Source organism: Carettochelys insculpta, chromosome 14 (assembly GCF_033958435.1).
Source record: "Carettochelys insculpta isolate YL-2023 chromosome 14, ASM3395843v1, whole genome shotgun sequence".
Taxonomy (NCBI): domain Eukaryota; kingdom Metazoa; phylum Chordata; order Testudines; family Carettochelyidae; genus Carettochelys; species Carettochelys insculpta.
The window spans coordinates 12,939,524-12,960,486 of record NC_134150.1 but is presented as its reverse complement, the minus strand read 5'-3'; the positions used below and the strand labels follow the sequence as shown (position 1 = coordinate 12,960,486).

General features: G+C 46.4%; 1 protein-coding gene across 4 annotated transcripts in view; it reads left to right on the top strand.

Annotated features, from left to right (window-relative positions):
* Positions 1-20,963, top strand: part of RBL2 (RB transcriptional corepressor like 2) — a 95,630-nt gene that overhangs the window by 3,449 nt on the left and 71,218 nt on the right. For 3 of the 4 annotated variants that reach the window (XM_075008471.1, XM_075008472.1, XM_075008470.1), the window contains exons 2-3: positions 1,336-1,466; positions 19,153-19,353. In XM_075008471.1, coding sequence (XP_074864572.1) covers positions 1,336-1,466; positions 19,153-19,353 — 332 coding nt within the window. Of the gene's footprint in view, positions 1-1,335; positions 1,467-1,601; positions 1,685-19,152; positions 19,354-20,963 lie in introns of those variants that run through there. The other variant, XM_075008473.1, reaches the window with a different exon arrangement.

The following is a 20,963-nucleotide window of genomic DNA, read 5'->3' as shown; positions in this document are numbered from 1 at the left end:
TGTATCCCCCTCTTACTGTACATATAATTCTGATTTGTTTGGAACAGAACAGTGATGTGAAAGCACCAAATTTAAAATCAACATTTTGGTAATTTAGTAAATTGTTACTTCAGTTACAGACTTTTAAAGTTAAACTCAGTATGATGAGTGGATGAGGTGATGAGGTTTTATTTATTTATGGGAACAGCTTCTTTTGGTGGAAGGTAGAGGCTTTCAGACTTTTTTAAGAACTCTGTGTAGCCCAAAAGTTTGCCCTTTTGGTCAGAGTTTGTGCTTGTGAAAGATAATTGCCTTGTTCGCCTTGTCTCTGCAAAATTCTGTGACTAACACTGCTACAACGACATTGCAAACATGTCATTGTCTGCAGAACACCTTTTATTCATTGCTGTCTGTTGTATGCAGTTAGGAATTCCCTGTTTATACTTTATCAATTGAAGTCTTTGGATTTTATTTAAATTGCTGCCAAGTCTGTTTGGCATTTTTTTGGTACTGGTTATTTCTTAGGAATAGATTTGTCTCATATGCCTTCTTTCTGCATGCCAGAAAGCCCAGGAAAATTACACCTTATATATTAGCACGTGTAGTGTATATGTTGGCATTGGAACATTAATTACCTATAAAATATTTCCTTGTAGGACACTAAGGTATCTGTACCCATTGGTAGAAAATGCCTTGAATCTTATCTTTGTGACACTTTCAGTTACTTAGATAAAAATTATGTGTAGCCAGACCAAGTATATAAGTTTCTAACAATTGGGTTTTGGGTGCAGCCAAACTGTAGAGCCTGCTTTGAAAACTTAGTCTCAGCCCCGAGGAAAAAATAAACATGGTCTTTAGGAACCATTTCTATTAGAGTCAAAGGAGTTTATTTTTGTGAGGGTCAACTAAATGTGCAGTGGTTCAGTTGTGTAAGGTAGACATAGAAATAGAGGGAAACAGACTTGAATATACAGTTGCTGTAAATCAGTTTGGGGATGAACAATGTTGCAGTAGCAGATTTGATATTTGCAAGGTGATAAACATTTAAAATAAATGTCTTGGTAGAAGTAAAGAAATGCAGAATGCCCCATGATAAATTTGCCTTAAGACTTACAAATGTAATGTTTAATTTTGGGACTTATGATGTTACTTAATTAGAACATTTTTAAAATTTCTTAATTAGGTGATAACTAAATAGAGGTTTTGAATGATTGAGGTAAGTTTTGCAACCTTTATTTTTGAAATGTACTGGGTTATATTTTACTTTTTTCTCTAAAGTGGGTGCATGGCTGAAGTAAAAGAAACAGTTGTCAGTGTATCCTTCAAATGGTGTAATGTAATGTTTTAATTTCACAGGGGAATGATCTACATTGGCTAGCATGTGCCTTGTATGTGGCTTGCAGAAAAGCAGTCCCAACAGTGAGCAGAGGGACAGTCGAGGGAAACTATGTATCCTTAACAAGAATCTTGCGCTGTTCGGAACAGAGGTAATTTCTCTTTCAAAAGTGCAACTATGTTCATAAAATGTAAAAGACTACATTACACCTGCAAAGGTCTAGAAATTGAGTGTGAAAGTTGAAAATAATCTTTAACTCACTTATGTTTCCTGCTTTTTGATGCAGTGCCTAAGAAGAAGGGTATTGCAATACGTTGTATATACTTGTTCTTTAGCCCATTCATTTATCAGCTAGCCTTCCCCCTCAAGGTAAGTAGACAAAACATTATGATTCTAGCACATGGATTCCCAAACTGGGGGGCGGGGCTTGAAGAATTTCCAGGGGTGGGGCATGCAGGCGCGAAGCCATTTCACGTGGGCAACCCCATGCAGCCACTATAAAGTAGGCAGCTGGTGAATATCCGTGTGGAGTTAGCTGCCTCCTGCAGAGGTGAGTGAATGTGAGTTGGTGGGGGGATGGATGATGTTGGCTGGGGGTGCCTGGCCTGGGGGAGGGGAATGGGATTAGGTGGAGGCTAGGGGTGCCTGGAGAGCAGGAGGGGAGGGGCTCAGGTGGGTGGCTCACAGGGGCTCAGGCGACTGGCGCCTGGTAGTGCGGGCGCTTGGGCGCCGGCCCTGGCATTGCACGTGGCTGGCCCAGGGAGTTTGGGCGGCTGACCCTGGCAGTGTGGGCAGCTGGTCCCAGCAGCACGGGGTTTGGTGAGCAGACGGCTGGCCCTGGCAGCATGTGGCTTGGGTGGCTCGGTTTGGTGAGCAGACGGCTGGCCCTGGCAGCATGTGGCATGGGTGGGCAGCGGGCCTCGGCAGGGCAGGGCTTCGGCGGCTCAGGCTGGCAGGTGGGCAGCTGGCACTGTCAGTGCAGGGCGCAGGTGGGCAGCTTTAGCTGAAGCAGCTGGCTGGCCCAGACATCTTGCAGGCAGGTGGGTGGGTGTCTGGCCCTGGCAGTGTGGAGCTTGGGCAGGCGGCTCTGGATGTGCAGGATTTGGGCATGTGGGCAGCTGGCACAGGCAGCTCTGGTAGCTGGCATGGGGCTCAGGCAGCTGGCCAAGGGCTGCACCAGGCACCAGCAAAGGGCCAAGAAAAATGATTTGTGCTTGCTTCTAAATTTAAATAACATTGTATATCAAGATTTTATGTTTATTTTAAATTATAAATTGAATTTTTTGTTAAAAGTGGGGATGGATGATGGTAGAGAAGAGCTGGGGGGAAGTGAGGATTTCTCAAAAGTGAAAGCGGGCAGGGTGTGATGCTGAAAAGTTTGTGAACCACTGCTCTAGTATGAGCTGATCCTGTATCAAGGGATTGGCAGATTTCATTTCTCAGCCCCTCAGGGTAAGGCACTGGTGCACTGTGATATTTTGTTTACCTGTAGCATTTGTAGGCCTGGAGTCTTGCAGCTCCCAGTGTCTGCAGTTTGCTCTTCCTGACCAAGGGGAGTAGAGGGAAGTGGTAGCCAGCACGTTTCTGAGCCCTCACTGTTTTGTGCTGCTCCCATTGGCCAGGAAAAGCGAATAATATCCACAGGGAGCTAAGTGGCTCCATGCCTGCTGACACTCTGGGTAAACAAAATGTCCTTGGGTTTCACTGGCTTACTCTGACAGGCTCTGAGCTGAAGTTTGCTGACCCCCTGTTGTAGTTCACCAATGATGAAATGTCACTTCTTCAAGGAGTGTCCCTGTGTATGCTCCACTTGAGGTGTTTGCGGTGCCCTGCACTTTTAGTCATAAGTTTTTAGCAGCAGTGCCCTGGTGTGGCATGCATGCATGGTATACGTCTCTTGCGTCCATGAGCCATTACCCACCTTGTGCTGTCAACTGTCCCATAGTTACTTCTCTACCGTCCTTGGCTGAGGTTGGAACTCCAGCAGCTCTCTAATTTTCCTCTGTGAATAGTTAATTTATTGAAGTTAGCCTCGTTTTTCATCCAAGTTACCTAGCCCCCTGCATTATGTCATTTCAAAAAGAAATGGTTTACTTTCTTTGAGGTTCTGTCTAACAGCTGGTGCCCGTTGGCACTCCTGCATTCCCCTTAATCCTTCATTGCCTCTCATCCTCTTTAAAAATAATGGTTTTTTTCAGTAAAAGAAGCAAAGCAGAAGATAGCAGAATGCCAGGCTCACTGGGCTTTAGAAGGTGTACAACCTGCAGGCTCTCCAGTCAAGTGTCAGATGTATGCTCCCCATGTATTTGTTGTGTATGTGAGGCACATACCCCAAAATTGCCCACATTGCCAAAGAAGCTCTCTGCCAGATCACACTAGGTGAGAAACCTGCAACTAAAGTTAATTCTAATGGAAAAATCATTGAGACATACCTGGGCCTCTAATACCAGGGCTTCTCCCACAATGTCTCCAATGGTAGCATCAGAGAAAGGGACATCAAAAATTAAGCAGCCAACAAAACATAAGCTGCGAACTTCACCCACGAGAGAGTGGTCCAAAATGAAGCCTTTTCCCAAGAAGCCCCAGTACCAGTTGTACCGGACTGTGAAGCACTGGGACCATCGAAAGCACCAAAGTCCCAAAGAGAAAAAGTAGCTGCCAAGCTTCTCCTTGCTACAGGTATGCATCCGAAGAAGCCTACCCCATCCTCGCACCAAAACCTCCAGTCCTGATACCTCTCACAATCAGTACAGTGCCATCATCTGCAGCGCACACTGCATTGGCACCAACCCCGTAATCTACGATATGCACCGTGGTACCAGCATTTGTGGTACCACCACCACTGACGACTCATGAAAACTTGGCTCCCACCTCTTTACCAAGAACAACACTATTTGGTACTGAAGCTACTCCAAGCAGATTGGTACCCACCTTTGTTTTGACACCTGGCAGCTCTGAACCACCTGTCTCATCAGATGGAACCCACTCCTTGGATACCCAGACACTCTGCAACCATTGCCGGGGATGCCACCCATAGGCCATGCCTACCACATGGCCTTTTGGAGACCCATGAGCACAATTTAGGACATAAACCCAACATGCAGAGAATCCCCCAAGCCAGGGGTGCGTGTGTGTGCGCACACAGAGACAGTGTCTGATGACTTCACATCCTTCCAGGAGCTGTTTGAAAGAGTAGTAGATGCACTGGAGATATCACTAGTAGAGCTGGCAGAGCCCCAGAACAAACTTAAGAACATCCTGCAGGCATGATCAGCAAATAAGATAGCTTTACCCATTAATGAGGGTATCCTGGACCCAGCCAAAATAACATGGGAGACGTCTGCCACTATACCATGTATGTCAAAGAGGGAAGGTACGAAGTACCATGTCCTGGTGAAAGGTGCAGAATTCTTATTTACCCACCCCACACCCAACTTGCTGATCATGAATGCAGTACACCATAGAGGTAAACAGACACAGTTCAAGTCCATCCCTTACAACAAGGAGTGGAAAAGACTGGATTTGTTTGAGAGAAACAAATATTCTTCAGCCTCCCTCCAATTCAGAATAGCAAACTATTCCACTCTTGTCTCCATGTACACATTCAACGTATTTGAGGATTTAATATCCTTTATTGATAAATTGCCAGAGGAAGCAAGGGAGAAGTTTAAGGACGCTCTTGAAGAGGTTTTCCTCATTACACAGGCCACTCTTTAGTCTTCCTTAGACTATGCAGACACAGTGGCCAGGTTGCTTGCCATGGTAGTTGTAATGCAATAGAACTCCTGGTTACATCTCTTGAGATTCCCTAAGAAGATAAAGACCAGGGTAGAGGACTTGCCATTGGAGGGTAAGAAGCTGTTTGTGTACTCAACAGATGTCTTTCTCCACACATTTAAAAATCTTTTTGTCATGCTAGATGTGTGTATACTACAGCTCAAGAAGAGGCAAAACAGGTTCTGCAACCAAAAATTCAGATTCTTTCACTACTCTGTCTCAGAGGCCCTATGACCAACAGAGGAGTCTGAGGCAGCCACACAAACTCCGTCCACAAGATCGGTCCTCATCATCACAACCTTCAATGTCCAGACAGTCCTTTTGAAGCCTCGTCCCAGAGTTTGACATCTCTCCAAATATACACATCTTCTGCTTTACAGTGCTTCAGCCATCGCTCCCTCCCATATTACCCAGTAATGGCACAACATTACATCAGATAGATGACTATTGGCAGTAGTTACCAGGGGATACTACTCCATCCCTTTCCTTTCTATTCCCCCTACAGAACCACCCTCCCCATCCCTTTTCAGGGACCTTTCACACAAGACCCTCCTAGGAAAGCAGATCCAACATCTACTCCATCTAGGAGCAATAGAAGAGGTACTGGTACAAAACGGCAAAAAGAGTTCTATTCAAGTTACTTCCTCACCAAATTAAAAAGTGGAGATGGAGGCCCATGTTATGTCTACAAGATAATAAAAAATACTTTTGCCATGAACACTTCAAAATGGCAACACGGGAAACAACAGTCTCATTACTGAGCAAAGGAGATTGGATGTCATCTGTCATCCTTCAAGATGCCTATGCGCATGTCTCAGTACACCCGACATGCAGGATTTCTGCAATTCAACATCAAAGAGCAATACTTCTGATATCGAGTCCTCCCATTTGGACTAACCATGACCTCAAGGGTCTTTGCAAAAGTATTTGCATCAGTAGTCACCTACTTGCACCAAAAGGGCATAAAAATCTTTCTGTGCCTGGATGACTGGCTGATAGTTGCAGCCTCAGCCCAACAGGCAAAGGGCACAGACACATGCATTCTAATGTCCCTAGGTGTCTAGGTAAACTTCCTCAAGTCTCATTTCACCTGTACTCAAAAACTGGACATTATAGGGGCACACCTCAATACCATTCAAGCCAGAGCAGTGTTTCCACTGGAGAGATACTACAGCATGACTACCCTAATAAATATCATCCAATAGAGTCTTCGAGTCACAGCAAGAAAGTGCCTACAACTGCTTGGCCATATTTGTCAGCCACCTCTTATGTGGTGAAATATGCAAGATTCCATATGAAGTTCTTCCAGGCAGAGCTGAAGACTATCTACAAGCCCCAGAGGCAGTCTGTTCACAGAAAGCTCTAAACGGTACAAAGGGTCAGGCTATCACTAAACTGGTGGACTTTAACCCCTCAATGTCTGCCAGGGTAGCCCCTTTACTGCAAAAATGCTGACATTGAAAATTGCAACAGATGCGTCATTACAGGACTGGAGAACCCAAACACAGTAGCCTACAATTCAAGGATACAGGTCTCCAGAGGAGACAACACTGCACATCAACTTTCTAGAACTGAGGGTGGTGAGGAGAGCATGTGAACACTTCTTCCCACTGAAATCAATTGATGAGTAAAAATATTTACAGACAGTACAACCACTATGCATTATATAAGCAACCAGGGTGGAGCACACTCATACCAACTGTGTGAAAGCAATCCATCCCTGTGACTGGTGCATAAAAACAATATGCACTTTGCAGCTCCACACACTTCCCAGGAAAGCAAAAAACAATTGCTGACAAACTCAGCAGGCGCAGCCATGAATGGGCATTTGACCCTCAGGTAGAAAATACATTTCAAACTTGGGCTACTCAACTATGTATCTTTTTGCTATAGACAGCAACACAAAGTGCCCCAAACACTACTCAGGAGCAGACCTAGGCAAGAAGTCCCTGGAGGAGACATTCACAATTATATGGGATGCTTCCCTACAGTATGCTTTTCCTCTGATTCACATCATCCAGGGAGTGGTATACAAAATAAGACAGCAAAAACCTTAAGTCATCCTGATAGCTCCTCCGAGGCCAGAAAAGTCTGGTACCCATATCTGAAACAACTGTTGTTAGGTCTGTCTCTGTATCTCCCATGGACTCTTCGCCTGCTTACTTTGGACAAGGGCAGGACACTTCACTCACACATCGAGATCCTGCAACTGCAGGTGTGCTTCCTTCAGGGTTAACAACCCTGGGATTGTAACATTCAAGAGAAGTACGATCAATCCTCATTAATAGCCACAAGCCAAGCACCAGAAAGACGCATGACCAAAAATGGCATGGATTTCAGACATGGTGTATAAATCACGCAATATCCCCCCTGGTGTGCACCAATACCAACACTTGTTTACATAGTGCACCTCAAGCATCAGGGCCTTGTTAACGCATCCATAAAGGTATACTTAGTGGCAATTTCTGCCAAGTATCATGTAATATAGGGATGTTCATTTTTGCCCACCCTATCAGGAAAAACTTTATAGAAGGATTTAATAACATCTACATACACAGGAACCCAGGCAGATGTGATGATATTACACACGTTCACATGAAAGCCATCTGAACCACTTACCACATGCTCACTATTGCACCTGTCTATGAAGGTGTCCTCCTTCACCACTATTACATCAGCCAGAAAGGTAGGGAAAGTCGTAGCTCTCATGACTGACATGCCATTTATGATTTTCCAAAAGGACAAAGTAATTCTAAAGCCACATGCTAAATTCCTACCAAAAGTAATTTCTCCTTTTCATCTGAACCAACAAATCTACTTACTTGTGTTCTCCCTGAAACCTCAAGCAGATGCCAGGTATATTATTATTCTCACCCTCAGCGTCTGTGGAGCACTCACCTTCTACCTACAAAGAACAGACTTTCAAAAGGTCACCACAAATCTTCCTCTCTGCTACAGAGAGATCCAAGGGACAACCAGTGTCTAAACAAAGGTTATTGAAATAGATCTCACAATGCATAAATATTTGCTATGAACTAAACAATGTGCCCACTCCCAAGTTTTGTTTGCATGCCTTCCACAAGAGCACAAGTGGCATCGTGTGTCTTCCTTAACAATGTTCCACTGGAGAACATCTGTAAAGCTGCTACCTAGACATCTGTCCATACGTTTACCAAGCACTATGCTGTACACTAGTACACCATGCAGGCCAAAAGCTTTGGACCCTCCATTGTGAGCATTACAGTCCCCTAAAGTGGAGCACCCACGGGGACACTCCACGAACTTATATTGATCGTAAAATAATGTATTGTTCTTCAAGTGTCCCCGTGGGTGCTCCACGTTAGGTGTCAGGCTCGCCCCGGCACCGCGGGTTGGATCTTCCAAGCAGTTTCTGCTGGACCACGCATGCGCCGGTGCGCGCCGCTCCCTTGCACGCTCCTGGCCATGTGCGCAATCCGGTCCCCCCCAGTTCCTCTTTAACCGCCATCAGCTGCAGACGGAATCCGCTCAGGCTACGGCCAGAGTTAGTGTATTTAACGTTTTTAATTGTTTTAAAGTTTCTTCAGTCTTAGATTAAGTTAGTCGGTTGTTGTTTTCAACAAAAAAAAAAAAAAAAAACAAAGAAAGGGAAGGAATTCAAAGCTTCCAATCCAAGGAACAAGCGGAGCACCGGAGACCAGGAGCCGAGGGCCATGAGCCCTCCTGCCGCGGCAGGCTTTATCCGAGAGGGGAACAAGCACAGAGAAGGTGCTAAGTACCCTATTAACAACTCAAAGACTCACCACAATGTCCTCTTCAGGATTCAAGAAGTGTGAGTTGTGCCGCGAGGCGATGCCAGCGTCTGATGGGCACAGTCAGTGTATAAGGTGCTTGGGGGAATCCCACGTCACTCAGAAATGTTCCTTCTGCGCCAAGTTAACAGCCAGAGCAAGGAAGGACAGGGAAATGCGGCTGAAAATGCTGCTGTTCGACAAGGCCCTCCAGCGAGACATGCCGGAGCGGCCGCAGCAGGACGGACCCTCCGGGGCCCATAAAAGGAAAGCCGCGTGCCTAACCCCATCAGCGCAAAAACGGAGGAGAATCTCCCCAACCCGATCCCTGCCGGCAGCAACAGCGAGCGGGATGGGTGGAGCGCACAGCCTCCAGCCGCAGCAACAGCTGATTGGCGGCGGCGCGGAGACGCACGTGGCGGAGGTTCAGCCCCCTATGATCAAACAGCCGCCCCGCACCGTGGGCAGGGCGGCGGCCAAGCAAGCACCGGAACTGGCGGCTCCACAAACAGCGGCACCGACCCCTGCGGAACCAGCAGCGCAGAGTGCGCAGGCACGCAGCCTGCAGGCACCAGGGGAGACCGCCCGCGCGGCACCGCTGAGGAGCGTGCCGAGCGCGGTGCAGACTACGGGGCCAAGATCCCCGACGCGTCGGGGGGGAGCCACCCCCACAGGGGAGGGGAAAGGCAGCACAGAAAACACGGCACCGCAATCCCTCTGCAGACAGGGCTGCAGAGCTGCTTTCTCTGAGCCCTCCGCTCGTGCTGCGGACTCCAACGAGAAGGCAGGGGTCACCCCTAGCCTATCCGGAGCCCCCATCTCCATTTCTGCAGCTAGCCTCCCCATCGCTTGGACCACCTTCGCCCTTCTTGGGCTTCGAGCCACTTCAGTACTATCACAAATCGGTCTCTCCAGCGTCCCATGTCTCCAGAAGATCTCGCTCCCCCAGACGTAGGGGGTATGCACCAAGGGAGTGGTCCAGGTCACCAACCCAGGAGCAGTGCCCATGTTGCCATGGTCGCCCCTATCATGCGGGGCATAGACACCATAGGCATGCTACCAGGGACAGATCCCCACAGACAGTTCCGTATCCCCAAGGCCAATCGCGAACGGGGACAGAGACTCAGATATCTCAGGGGGAGTTGGTTCTGGAACCCCGGGATTTTCCCTCGCAAGCTTCTAGCGAGCGGATGTACCACCGTCAACAGGACCTGGAGGGGTCCAGAGAGGCGTACCCTAGCGGTTCCTCGCTGTCCTCCCCGGATGAGGCTACGGCCCCGGGGGACGTCCATCCTCCAGATGATCTCAAACAGTTCCAAGAGCTGTTTAAAAGGGTGGCCTTCATGCAAGGCATCCAGACAGCAGAGGTGCAAGAGAAGCACCATAAGCTCCTTAAAAATCTGAGACCTCTGGCCTCCTCTAAAATAGCCATACTGCTTAACGAAGCAATCTTGGAGTCCGCCACCACGATATGGCAGACCCCTGCGACTATTCCGCCTGTCCACGAGAGAGCGGACAAGAAATACTTCGTGCCGGCGAAGGGCATGGAGTTCCTATTCAGCCACCCGCAACCAAATTCTCTGGTGGTAGAATCGTCTCAACAGAGATCAAAAACGTCTCAGTTCAAAACAGGGGGAACGGACAAAGATGCCAAGAAACGAGAGCTGTTCGGCAGAAAGGTCTACTCCTCCTCCACCCTACTGTTGAGAATGGCGAATTACGCAGCGCATCTAGCGAACCACAGTTTCGACAACTACTCTAGGTTAACCTCCCTTATGGACTCGCTTCCAGAGGACAAGAAGCCGATGCTCAAGGCTATCGTGCAAGAAGGCTACACGGCCTCGAGGACGGGAGTTCAGATCGCCCTGGATGTTGCGGACACAGCAGCACGCTCAACAGCTACAGCAGTGGTAATGCGAAGGGAGTCCTGGCTCCAAACATCGGGTATACCGAGGGATCTGCAGGCGAAGATTATTGATCTCCCCTTCGACACGCAGAAGCTGTTTGCTGAATCAACTGACTCGGTCCTTCTTTCCAGTAAAGACTCAAGAGCCACTCTTAGGACCTTAGGGATCTACACCCCTCCATACAGAAAGAAAAAGTACTACCCTCAGCAAAGACGGTACCAGTATCAGCCACAGCGTCCCCAGTACTACAGGGGTTATGAGCAAGGGTGACATAAACAGCATCAACAATATAGAACTCCCAGGCGACGTTCCCAACAGAGCCGTGCGTCCTCGGGGCAGGGCCAAAGGCCACAAGTTTTGACACACAGATCCAGGGCTGCGCCATCACTACCATCACACAATGTCATCCGAAGCTGTTATTCCACCATCGCCTCCAACCATTCTACGACCAGTGGCAAAGGATCACCACAGACAAATGGGTGCTGGAGATCATAGCCACGGGGGGTACGCAATCCCCTTCCAGTCGCTCCCACCACCACGACCTCCACCCAGACCCCACCTGCAGGATGCCTCCCACGAAGCGAGACTCAAGCAGGAGGTAGACCATTTTATGCTCATAGGGGCAGTGGAAAGAGTGCCGGAGCAACTGCAAGGGAAAGGGTTCTACTCCAGATACTTCCTCAGGGAGAAAAAGACAGGAGGCTAGAGGCCCATCTTCGAGGCCTCAACCCGGTACCTGCGCAAGCAATGCTTTCGGATGATCACAATTGCCTCCATCCTTACGGCACTGGACGATGGAGATTGGTTCGCAGCCCTCGACTTACAAGACACGTATTTTCACATAACTATCCATCCGACTCACCGACGATTCCTCCGGTTCATGGTAGGCAAATAACATTTTCAATACAAGGTCCTACCGTTCGGCCTCTCCTCGGCCACCAGAGTCTTCACCAAGACCTTGGCAGTGGTGTCAGCCTGCCTGCACAGACAGGGGGTATTTATATTCCCATATCTGGACAACTGCCTACTCAAAGGGGCCTTGAAGGAGGAGGTGCTACGCAAGATACGCATCACAGCAGTCACGTTCTCTTCGCTCAGCCTGGTTATCAATCTGGCAAAATCAAAGATAGACCCCACACAGGACATAGAGTTCATAGGGGCACGCATAAATTCTATTACAGTGAGAGTGTATCTACCAGAGACTCGCTTTCGGGCCATTGGCTCCCTCGTGCAAGTCATCACCTTCAGCCCTACGGTGCCGGTTCTGACGTGCTTACAGCTGCTGGGCCACATGGCAGCAGTGACGTTCGTAGTACAGAACGCCAGGTTTCACATGCGCAGCATGCAGCACTGGCTGGCGAGCGTATGCAAACCGGCAGCACACACCGTTCACAGGGTGGTGTCACCCACGACAGAGGTGCGCAAATCCCTGCAATGGTGGGTGAACCCCAAGAACATGCTAACAGGGGTACCCTTCCACCAACCACAGGTATCGGTTTTTCTTACTACATATGCCTCCCACATAGGGTGGGGAGCACACATGGGCGAAGAGGTGACGCAAGGACTGTGGTCCTCCACGGAACAGTCACTGCACATAAATATACTGGAGCTCGGAGCGGTGTTCAACGCCTGCAGACACTTTCGAGACCATATACAAGGCAAAGTAGTCGGGATCAGTACAGACAATACCTCCACCATGTTTTATATAAATCGGCAAGGAGGAGCTCGGTCCCGTGCCTTATGTGAGGAAGCAGTCCAGTTGTGGAACTGGTGCATCGCCAACAATATAACCTTGAAAGCCTCGTACTTACCAGGCGCTCACAATGTGAAGGCAGACCAGCTGAGCAGGCGTTTCGCACTCACGCACGAGTGGCAGATCCGTCCCAATCTGCTACGACCGATTTTTCACGCATGGGGCTTTCCCCAGATAGACCTGTTTGCCACTCAACACAACAAGAAGTGCCCACGATACTGCTCCAGGTCAGGACTGGGACGGGGGTCCCTGAGGGACACATTCGCGATCTCCTGGAGGGGCCCCCTGCTTTATGCTTTTCCTTCCACAGTGCTGGTCCACAAAGTCTTGCAGAAAGCCAGGAGAGAAGGAGCCCGAATGATCCTGATAGTCCCAACGTGGGATCGACAGCAATGGTTCCCCTTAATCCTGCACATGTCGGACCGTCCACCGATGCCTCTCCCGGTGGCGCCGGATCTGCTCGCGCAAGCCCAGTGGTCCATAGTGCATCCGCACCTCCAAGGCCTGCGACTACAAGCGTGGTTAATCCATGGCTCAGCTCCCTAGAGAGCACATGTACGGAGGAAGTGCAACAAGTCCTGGAAAGTAGCAAGAGGGTTTCCACCAGGAAGACCTACAAGCAGAAGTGGACTCGGTTCACGGCATGGTGTTCTACCAAACAGTTAGCCCCCCTTTCGGTGCCTGTACCTGTAATATTAGAGTATTTACTGGACCTCAAGAGAGGAGGACTCTCACTATCCTTGTTAAAGGTCCACCTTGCCACCATTTCGGTGTTCAGACATGAAGAGGAAGGGCACACGGTGTTCGCCCATCCCATGGTTACCAGGTTCCTCAAAGGGTTGGTAAACCTATACCCCCCTCAGAAACCGCTTCCACCTTCGTGGAACTTGGACCTGGTGCTTAGTGCGCTAACAGGACCACCGTTAGAGCCTTTAGCCACGGTTTCCCTCCGCCTCCTTACGATAAAGACGACCTTCCTTCTCGCAATCAAGTCAGCTCGCAGGGTGAGCGAGCTTGCGGCAGTTATGGCAACGCCACCCTGCACAGTATTTTCCAAGGAGGCGGTAACCTTACGGCTGCATCCAGCCTTTGTTCCTAAAGTTTCTTCTGAGTTTCATATGAACGAACCTATTGTTTTACCCTCGTTTTATCCAAAGCCTCATAACTCTAACAAAGAGGCGTGCCTACACCTCCTGGACGTGAGGAGGGTGCTAGCCTTCTATATAGACAGGACCAAGTCCTTCCAGAAAACGGATAGACTCCTAGTCTCTCTCGCTCCCAAATCGAAAGGAGAAGGTCTCTCTTCGCAGAGAATTTCGAAGCACATCGTATCCTGCATAAAAATGTGCTACGAACTCAAAAAGACTCCTTTACTGGCCATGCCCAGGGGTCACTCCACTAGGGCGGTGGCGGCATCAACAGCCTTTTTCAAGGGCGTTGCGCTAAAAGATATTTGCAGAGTGGCAACCTGGTCATGCTATGACACCTTCGCCAAGCACTACGCCCTTCACAGGGTATTCCAAGAGGATACCCAGCTCTCGACAGCGGTCCTCTTGGGGACAAGCTGCACATGATCCGATTACCCACCTCCTATTTTGGGTTACTGCTGGGTAGTCACCTAACGTGGAGCACCCACGGGGACACTCGAAGAAGAAGAAAGAGGAGTTACTCACCGTAGTAACAGTGGTTCTTCGAGATGTGTCCCCGTGGGTGCTCCACCACCCGCCCATCCTCCCCGCTTCAGATCTCTGTTTAGTGTTTTGCAGGAGCATCGGAGGCGGTTGGTCGAGGAACTGGCGGGGACCGGATCGCGCACGTGGCCAGGAGCACGCAAGGGAGCGGCGCGCACCAGCGCATGCGCGGTCCAGCAGAAACTGCTTGTAAGATCTGACCTGTGGCGCCGGGGCGAGCCCGACGCCTAACGTGGAGCAACCACGGGGACACATCTCGAAGAACCACCATTACTACGGTGAGTAACTTCTCTACATCGATGCTGCAGCCATTAAAAGTTGCAAAGGCCTTTTTAATGACATAGGTTTGTTTGAAATGAATTCTGAGTGGTGCTGAAGATCTGCATGAAATTTGACCCATCCATTTCACAAAATGCTAGACATTACAAGCCAATCAGAAATATATAGTTAACAATAGTACTGTGGTACTGGTATCATTCTGCTACTTTGTGATTTTGATCTCTTCATGCATGTCAAACACTGGTGTTCATAAGTTTTGAGCCCATTTGGAAACATAATGCACTGAATCAGTGGAATTGGTAATAAAATTTAAATAGCCTGTTATTGCCAGACACATGCTAATGTATAGGACAGCTTTAAAATGAGCAAAGAACAATAATAATTTGACCATGATAAGGCAGGTGACATTCCAATATGTAGTCTTCCAAATCTATAATTTATTTTGTAAGATTTTAATAGCAATATTTAAAATGAACAATGTTGAAATCAAAAGAAAATGGTCTGCTTACGATGAAGTGAACAAACTTAAAATTGTTGAATGTGCAGAAGCAGACAGTAATTGTGCTGTTAATTATGAAGTCTCTATTAATGAGAAACAGATAAGAAAATGGTTGGGGGCGGGGGAACCTTTAGAGATATGGCAAGATGCAAGAAAAAATGTCCAAAGCACTGTGTTTCATTTCCTGAACTGGAGAAAAATCTCAGTGACGGGGTTGTTGAATGCTGCCAAAATAGGTACCTAATCACGTAAATTGGAATTTGTCTGCACGCTCTGCAAATGTTGAAGGATGACAAATACAAGTCAATAAAGCTATTAGTATTTGTCGCGTCAGTGGGTTGGTATACTTGCTTCATGAATCACTATGGTCTGTTTTCATCAGTGAGCAAAGCTAACACAAAAGCTGTCGAGATCTGGAAGAGAAAATTGAATCTTTCTGTAGGTTTATTGTAAAACATCAAAAAGAATATGAATGTGAGCTGTCACAAATTGAAAACATTGATGCCAAGAAACAGAACGGTAATGGTGTTGATTGGGAAAAGAAACAGTTTTAATTAAAAAACGGCCATGGAAAAAAAATCCATTTTACAGTGCGTTTATCATGTTTGACCAATGCATCAAAGCTCCTCCCATTATTATTTTTAATAGAAAAAACATTCCTAAAAACATGAAATTTCCTGCAAGTATCATTGCACATACACCTGAAAAGGAAGTTGGATGAAAGTGGAGACCATGGAATGGTTGGAAAAAGTGTGAAATAATAGACTAGGGGCATATCTTCAGAAGCCTGCTATGCTCTTTTGGGACATGTTCAGGGCACAAAAAATGGATCAGATAAAACATGGCCAAAAATTACAGACTACTTTGGCTTTAATCAGTGTTCCCTGTAACCTTTTCCATTGATGGGCAGAATAAATTGTGTTATGTTCACCGAGGCATGTGTCGATGTGCACCACGAATAGAAACGCATGCTGCTGATCAGTTGGGCAGCACCTAAAACTCTTCTGGAAAGCCACTCAAGTGCTCCTTTTTTAACAAACACTGTCTATAATACCTGCAGCCTTAGCTTCAGTTCTACTGCCACTTGATGTCTGACTGAACAAACTGTTTGAAGATAACCTATGCAAAATGTGTTGTGACTGGATGTGCTCAGCTTGGTGAAAGTGAAAAATGTCAGGCATTTTATGAATCCTAAAATCAGTCTAGTTGCCTAGTGGGTCAAGAATGAATGGGAGTCTCTTCCTTCAGAAATGATAGAAAAATAATTTTGGAAATGCTTCATCAGCCATGCACTTAGTAAGTCAGAAGATGATGCTATATTTGCTGATGACACAATTTAGGCGGATAAGGAGTCTGAAGACAATACTGATAACATCTATGATAACAATACAAGAACAGCAATGACTGAAGCCAAGTTTAATTAACTGGAGACTAATTCAGACTTTGAAGGATTTGAAGACTTTAAGTATGTTAGAATATGTGAGACTTTTAAAAATAAATAAATAGATATTTAAAATATTGACAGTATGGGAATACATATTTGTTCAGTTGTTTAATTTAAAATTTAAAACTTTTTAAAAATTTTAAAATTTAAAACTTTTGCATGTTTCTAGTGACTCCAGATTTTAAAATACAGAAGGGTCTGCAGACTTTGGCTCCCAGCCTGTCAGGATAAGCCGGAGGCATGCCTGAACATTTTGTATACCTGGAGCACTGGCAGGCATGGAGTCCTTCCATTCCCAGTGGCTGCAGTTCGCCAGTCCCAGCCAATGGGAGCTATGGGAAGTGGCACAGGCTGTGGAGTGTGCTGGCTACCACTCCCATTGGCTGGAACTGTCACACCGAAGCCATTGGGAGGTGAAGGGTTCTGTGCCTGCCAGTGCTTCAGGTACGCAAGATGTCCAGGCATGGCAGCAGCTTACCCCCGGCAGGTTTGGTGCAGATGTTGATTTGCCAGCCCATTGATGAGCTGATTCCCCCATTCTTTGGTGATTCACTTCTTTGCCACAAAAATTCTACTTATGAACAATTGTACACAATAATTTAAAACTATCATGAGTTAAAGACAATTTCTGTCTTAATAAAGACTTTCCATTATTCTGAATGAGAATTTTGAATTCAGAAAGTAAAACTTAACAGAGTTTTTTGTGATTTTAAGTTTGGTCAGAGTTCACCTGAGTCATTAACTCATTGTAACCACAATATTTTTCTCTCTGTGAAGCTGACATTTCAACCTCAGGAAATGCAAGCTGTGTCTTTGGGGGGCTTATACGGTGGGCTCAAGTAAAAGCTCAGCTACCCATTTAATACATAATTGTATTCTTATCTGGATTTTTCTCAATATTTAGTGGTAATAATCAAAGGAAAGTGAGACTTCATTAAGTTGCATTAGTCACATCAGAACACTTTCTTGAATTATGCACATTTATGTTTACATATACACTTTTTCTTTCAAACAATGAAAAGATGATGTCTTTGAGTTCTGTTCTTTGTGTATTCAACACTCTCCCAGCTCTTGAGACTTCAGATTTCTGAGGAGTAGTTGTTTTGCAGCTGACTGATTATTTTCCTTATTCTCCAAACTTAGAATATGAGTGGTGCGGCAGATTGATGCCTCTCCAGTTCTTTTTTTTTTTTTTTTTCCCCTGCATTCAAATTCTTCAGTGTCCGCAACAATCATCACATTGTTTCTACTCAGTTTGTAAACATATATTTATAATCTAAGTTTAGTTTTTCCCAGTTGGACCCAGGAACCCCTCTGAACACAAGTTCCACATTAGAGGCCAAAACCTGTAACCATTAGAAACCATTGCCTCCTGCAAGACAAAGGGGTATACTCATGAGCCTAAGGATAGATTCCCTTCCTGATCTACCTGTAAGAGAGAGGATCCCTAACTCATGCAAATCTTGTGAGCCATCATCCATGGGTCCTTATTTTTGGGACTCCATGAACTCCAGGATGGATTGAAATATTTATGCCACTCGAGGACATTTTCATTTTTCCGGAACAACCATATGTTTTCCTGTCAGGTCTGGTCCTCTTCCTACATACTCCACTATCAGAAGAAATCACTTTGTGGAGAGGGGATTCTCCCCTGGCTCCTGCACAAGCCATATTTTTCCCCCCTCTGTTAAAACATAAAACTACTTTCCTGTTGGCCATGTCCATTGTTTTAGACAAGCCATAGCTTCCTTCTAGGAAGCAAACCTGGAAGGAACCTCTAAAAGTCTTGGAGCCATCTTCTTCCCACATGCAACTATCCAGGGGGTCTATGGTAGACGATGTCTTGGTGTCTCCTTCATATTAGCACTGCTGCAGTTCATGGGCTCTATAGGTTAGACATCGCAGATCATTGCATAAATTGTACCTATCCTTTTGTCCTAGCTGATACTACTAAAATTTACTGGCATTGGAAAAAGAAATTGAATCAGATACTTCATTACCAGTGGTTCCGATGGTCGTATCATCCTCGTCACCATTGCTATCCCTGCTCAGGCTGATTACCATGGCCCCTTCAGAGAAAAAGGGGGCTAGTGTAGACAACCCCTCAGTATATTACGTTTAGCTGGCATGTTTTATTTTATTGTGCCTAGTAACTTACTTTGATTTGTGTTTTCACTTCATCCCACTTAGGTTCAACCTGTATAAAAAAAACAGAATTTTTCTTGACTGACATTATTCAGTGCTAAATGAGAGGTGTAGCATATTTAAAAGCATAGTAGAAATGACAAACATGTTCTGTTTTGTCCCTCTGTCGCTGTAGATTCTTTCATTACTGTGAAGAGTGTAGGGTTTTTCCCACTGTCAAAGTAGAGAAGTAGCTCAGGGGAACATGGAAAGCTTATATGCAGACTAGTTTGAGCCACTGCTCCTGACGGTACATAAGTGGGGAGAAAAGCCACTCGGGTAGTGTGTATATATAAAGTCACTGTGAGGACCAGCAAGTAATGCTACAATGTTCTTTTTGGGTGTCTGAACTTACCCTTGTTCAGTTTCAATTGTCTTGCTTGTTTGAAATAATTCAGTGTTATTAGACTACGTATGTACCATTCTTAGCAGTTCATGAAGTGTCAACCAAATTGTGCTTTTTGTAAAATGTTTTTTATTGTTTATTCTTCATGAAAATAAACTACTCGTCCCCATCTTTTAAATGTCCTCAGCTTGATTGAGTTTTTTAACAAGATGAAGAAATGGGAAGATATGGCAAATCTACCTTTGCAATTCAGAGAACGTACTGAGAGACTGGAAAGAAACTTCACTGTTTCTGCTGTAATTTTTAAGAAGTATGAACCAATATTCCAGGACATTTTTACATATCCTCAAGATGATCAACCTCGCCAACAGAGAGGAAGGAAACAGAGGTAAGATTTTTGTTACGTTTTTTCTAGCTAGTTTTAGAGCAATGGACATTGATAATATCTTGGGGCATTAGTTTTATATATATATTTTTTAATTTAGTTAGTCCACTAACTCCTGCATTTTCATTAATAGGTCACTGTTCTTTCTTCTGGGCATCTGTGTATGGTAGTAAATTTCTATTCTATTTCCTCGTTGGAAGACTAAATAGATTTTACATAATCAGATTTCTGTACATAATGTAACTCTCTTTGATTCTACACTTAAAATTTCATCTGCCTGAGTGTGTTAATGTATGAGTTCCCTTGATTTCCTTTAGCTGGTTAACCAAGCAGGAAATGTAACAGCAACGAAGGGTCCTGTGGCACCTTATCCTCAGTCAGGCTCTGGCTTATTTATACCTGGCCCTGCAGATTTCCAAGACCAGCATCTGATGAAGTGAGTCTGTGCGCACGAAAGCTCATGCTCAAAACTTTTCTGTTAGTCTATAAGGTGCCACAGGACCCTTCGTTGCTGTTACAGATCCAGACTAACACGGCTACCCCTCCGATACTTGACAAGCAGGAAATGTACCTGTTCATTAGTCTTCATCTGTGTATCATAGAATCATAAAACTAGGAGGAACCTTAAGAGGTCACCAAGTCGAGTCCCCTGCCCTTGCGGTAGGACCAGGCACCCGCCATCTAGATCAGGGTGTCTCAGCCTGTGGATCGGCACCCAAACATGGGTCACAATTACATTTCAAAAGGGTCACCAGCTGAGCTGGGTGCCTCCACAGGTGGCTCTTAAGAAGCCATTCACACTCCTGCAGTGGTTCTCAACTTCTTAATTGGATTAACAGGTGTCAGGCAGTTAAGCCAATCAATTAAATTGAGAACCATTTCAGCTGTAGGGCAGAGAATTGCATGCTTGAGGAGCAGTGCCCAGCTCAGGTAAGCTGAGGGCCTGAGTCTGAGGGAGGGAGAGCACAGCTGATCAGTTCCCTGGCTTCTAGCCTCTGCAGGAGGTGGGGTCCCCCCAGCCGGGTTTCCGCAGGACTCCTCCTGCCCCTTCCAGCCCCTGAGTGGGACTTCCCTAGCCCCCTCCAGCCTGAGTGTGACTTCTCTAGCCCCCTGCAACCCCTGAGTGACTCCTAGCCCCTATGTGACTCTCCTAACCCCTCTAGTCTCTGAGTGTGACTCCCCAGCCCCCTGCACCTGGAGTGTGACATCATTACCCCCTTTCAGCCCGAGTGACTCCTAGCCCTGTGTGACTCCCCTATCCCCCTCTACATCCCTCCAGCCTCAGTGTGACTCCCCTAGCCCCCTGCAGCCCAAGTGACTCCTAACCCCTCAGTGTGACTCCCCTAGTTCCCCCAACCTCTGAGTGTGACTCCCCTAGCCCCCTCCAGACCCTGAGTGATTCTTAGCCCCTCAGTGTGACTTCTCTAGTCCCTGATTGTGGGGGATAAACCAGGGGGAGCAGCTTGATGATGAGTTTCTGGATTTCCACCACCACAACTCTGATCAACTATAGTAAATGTAGTATTATTATTTTATTAATATATTTCCCCTTTTATATGAAATAACTATTATGAATATCTAAACATGAGGTGCACAATTTTATATTCTTGCCT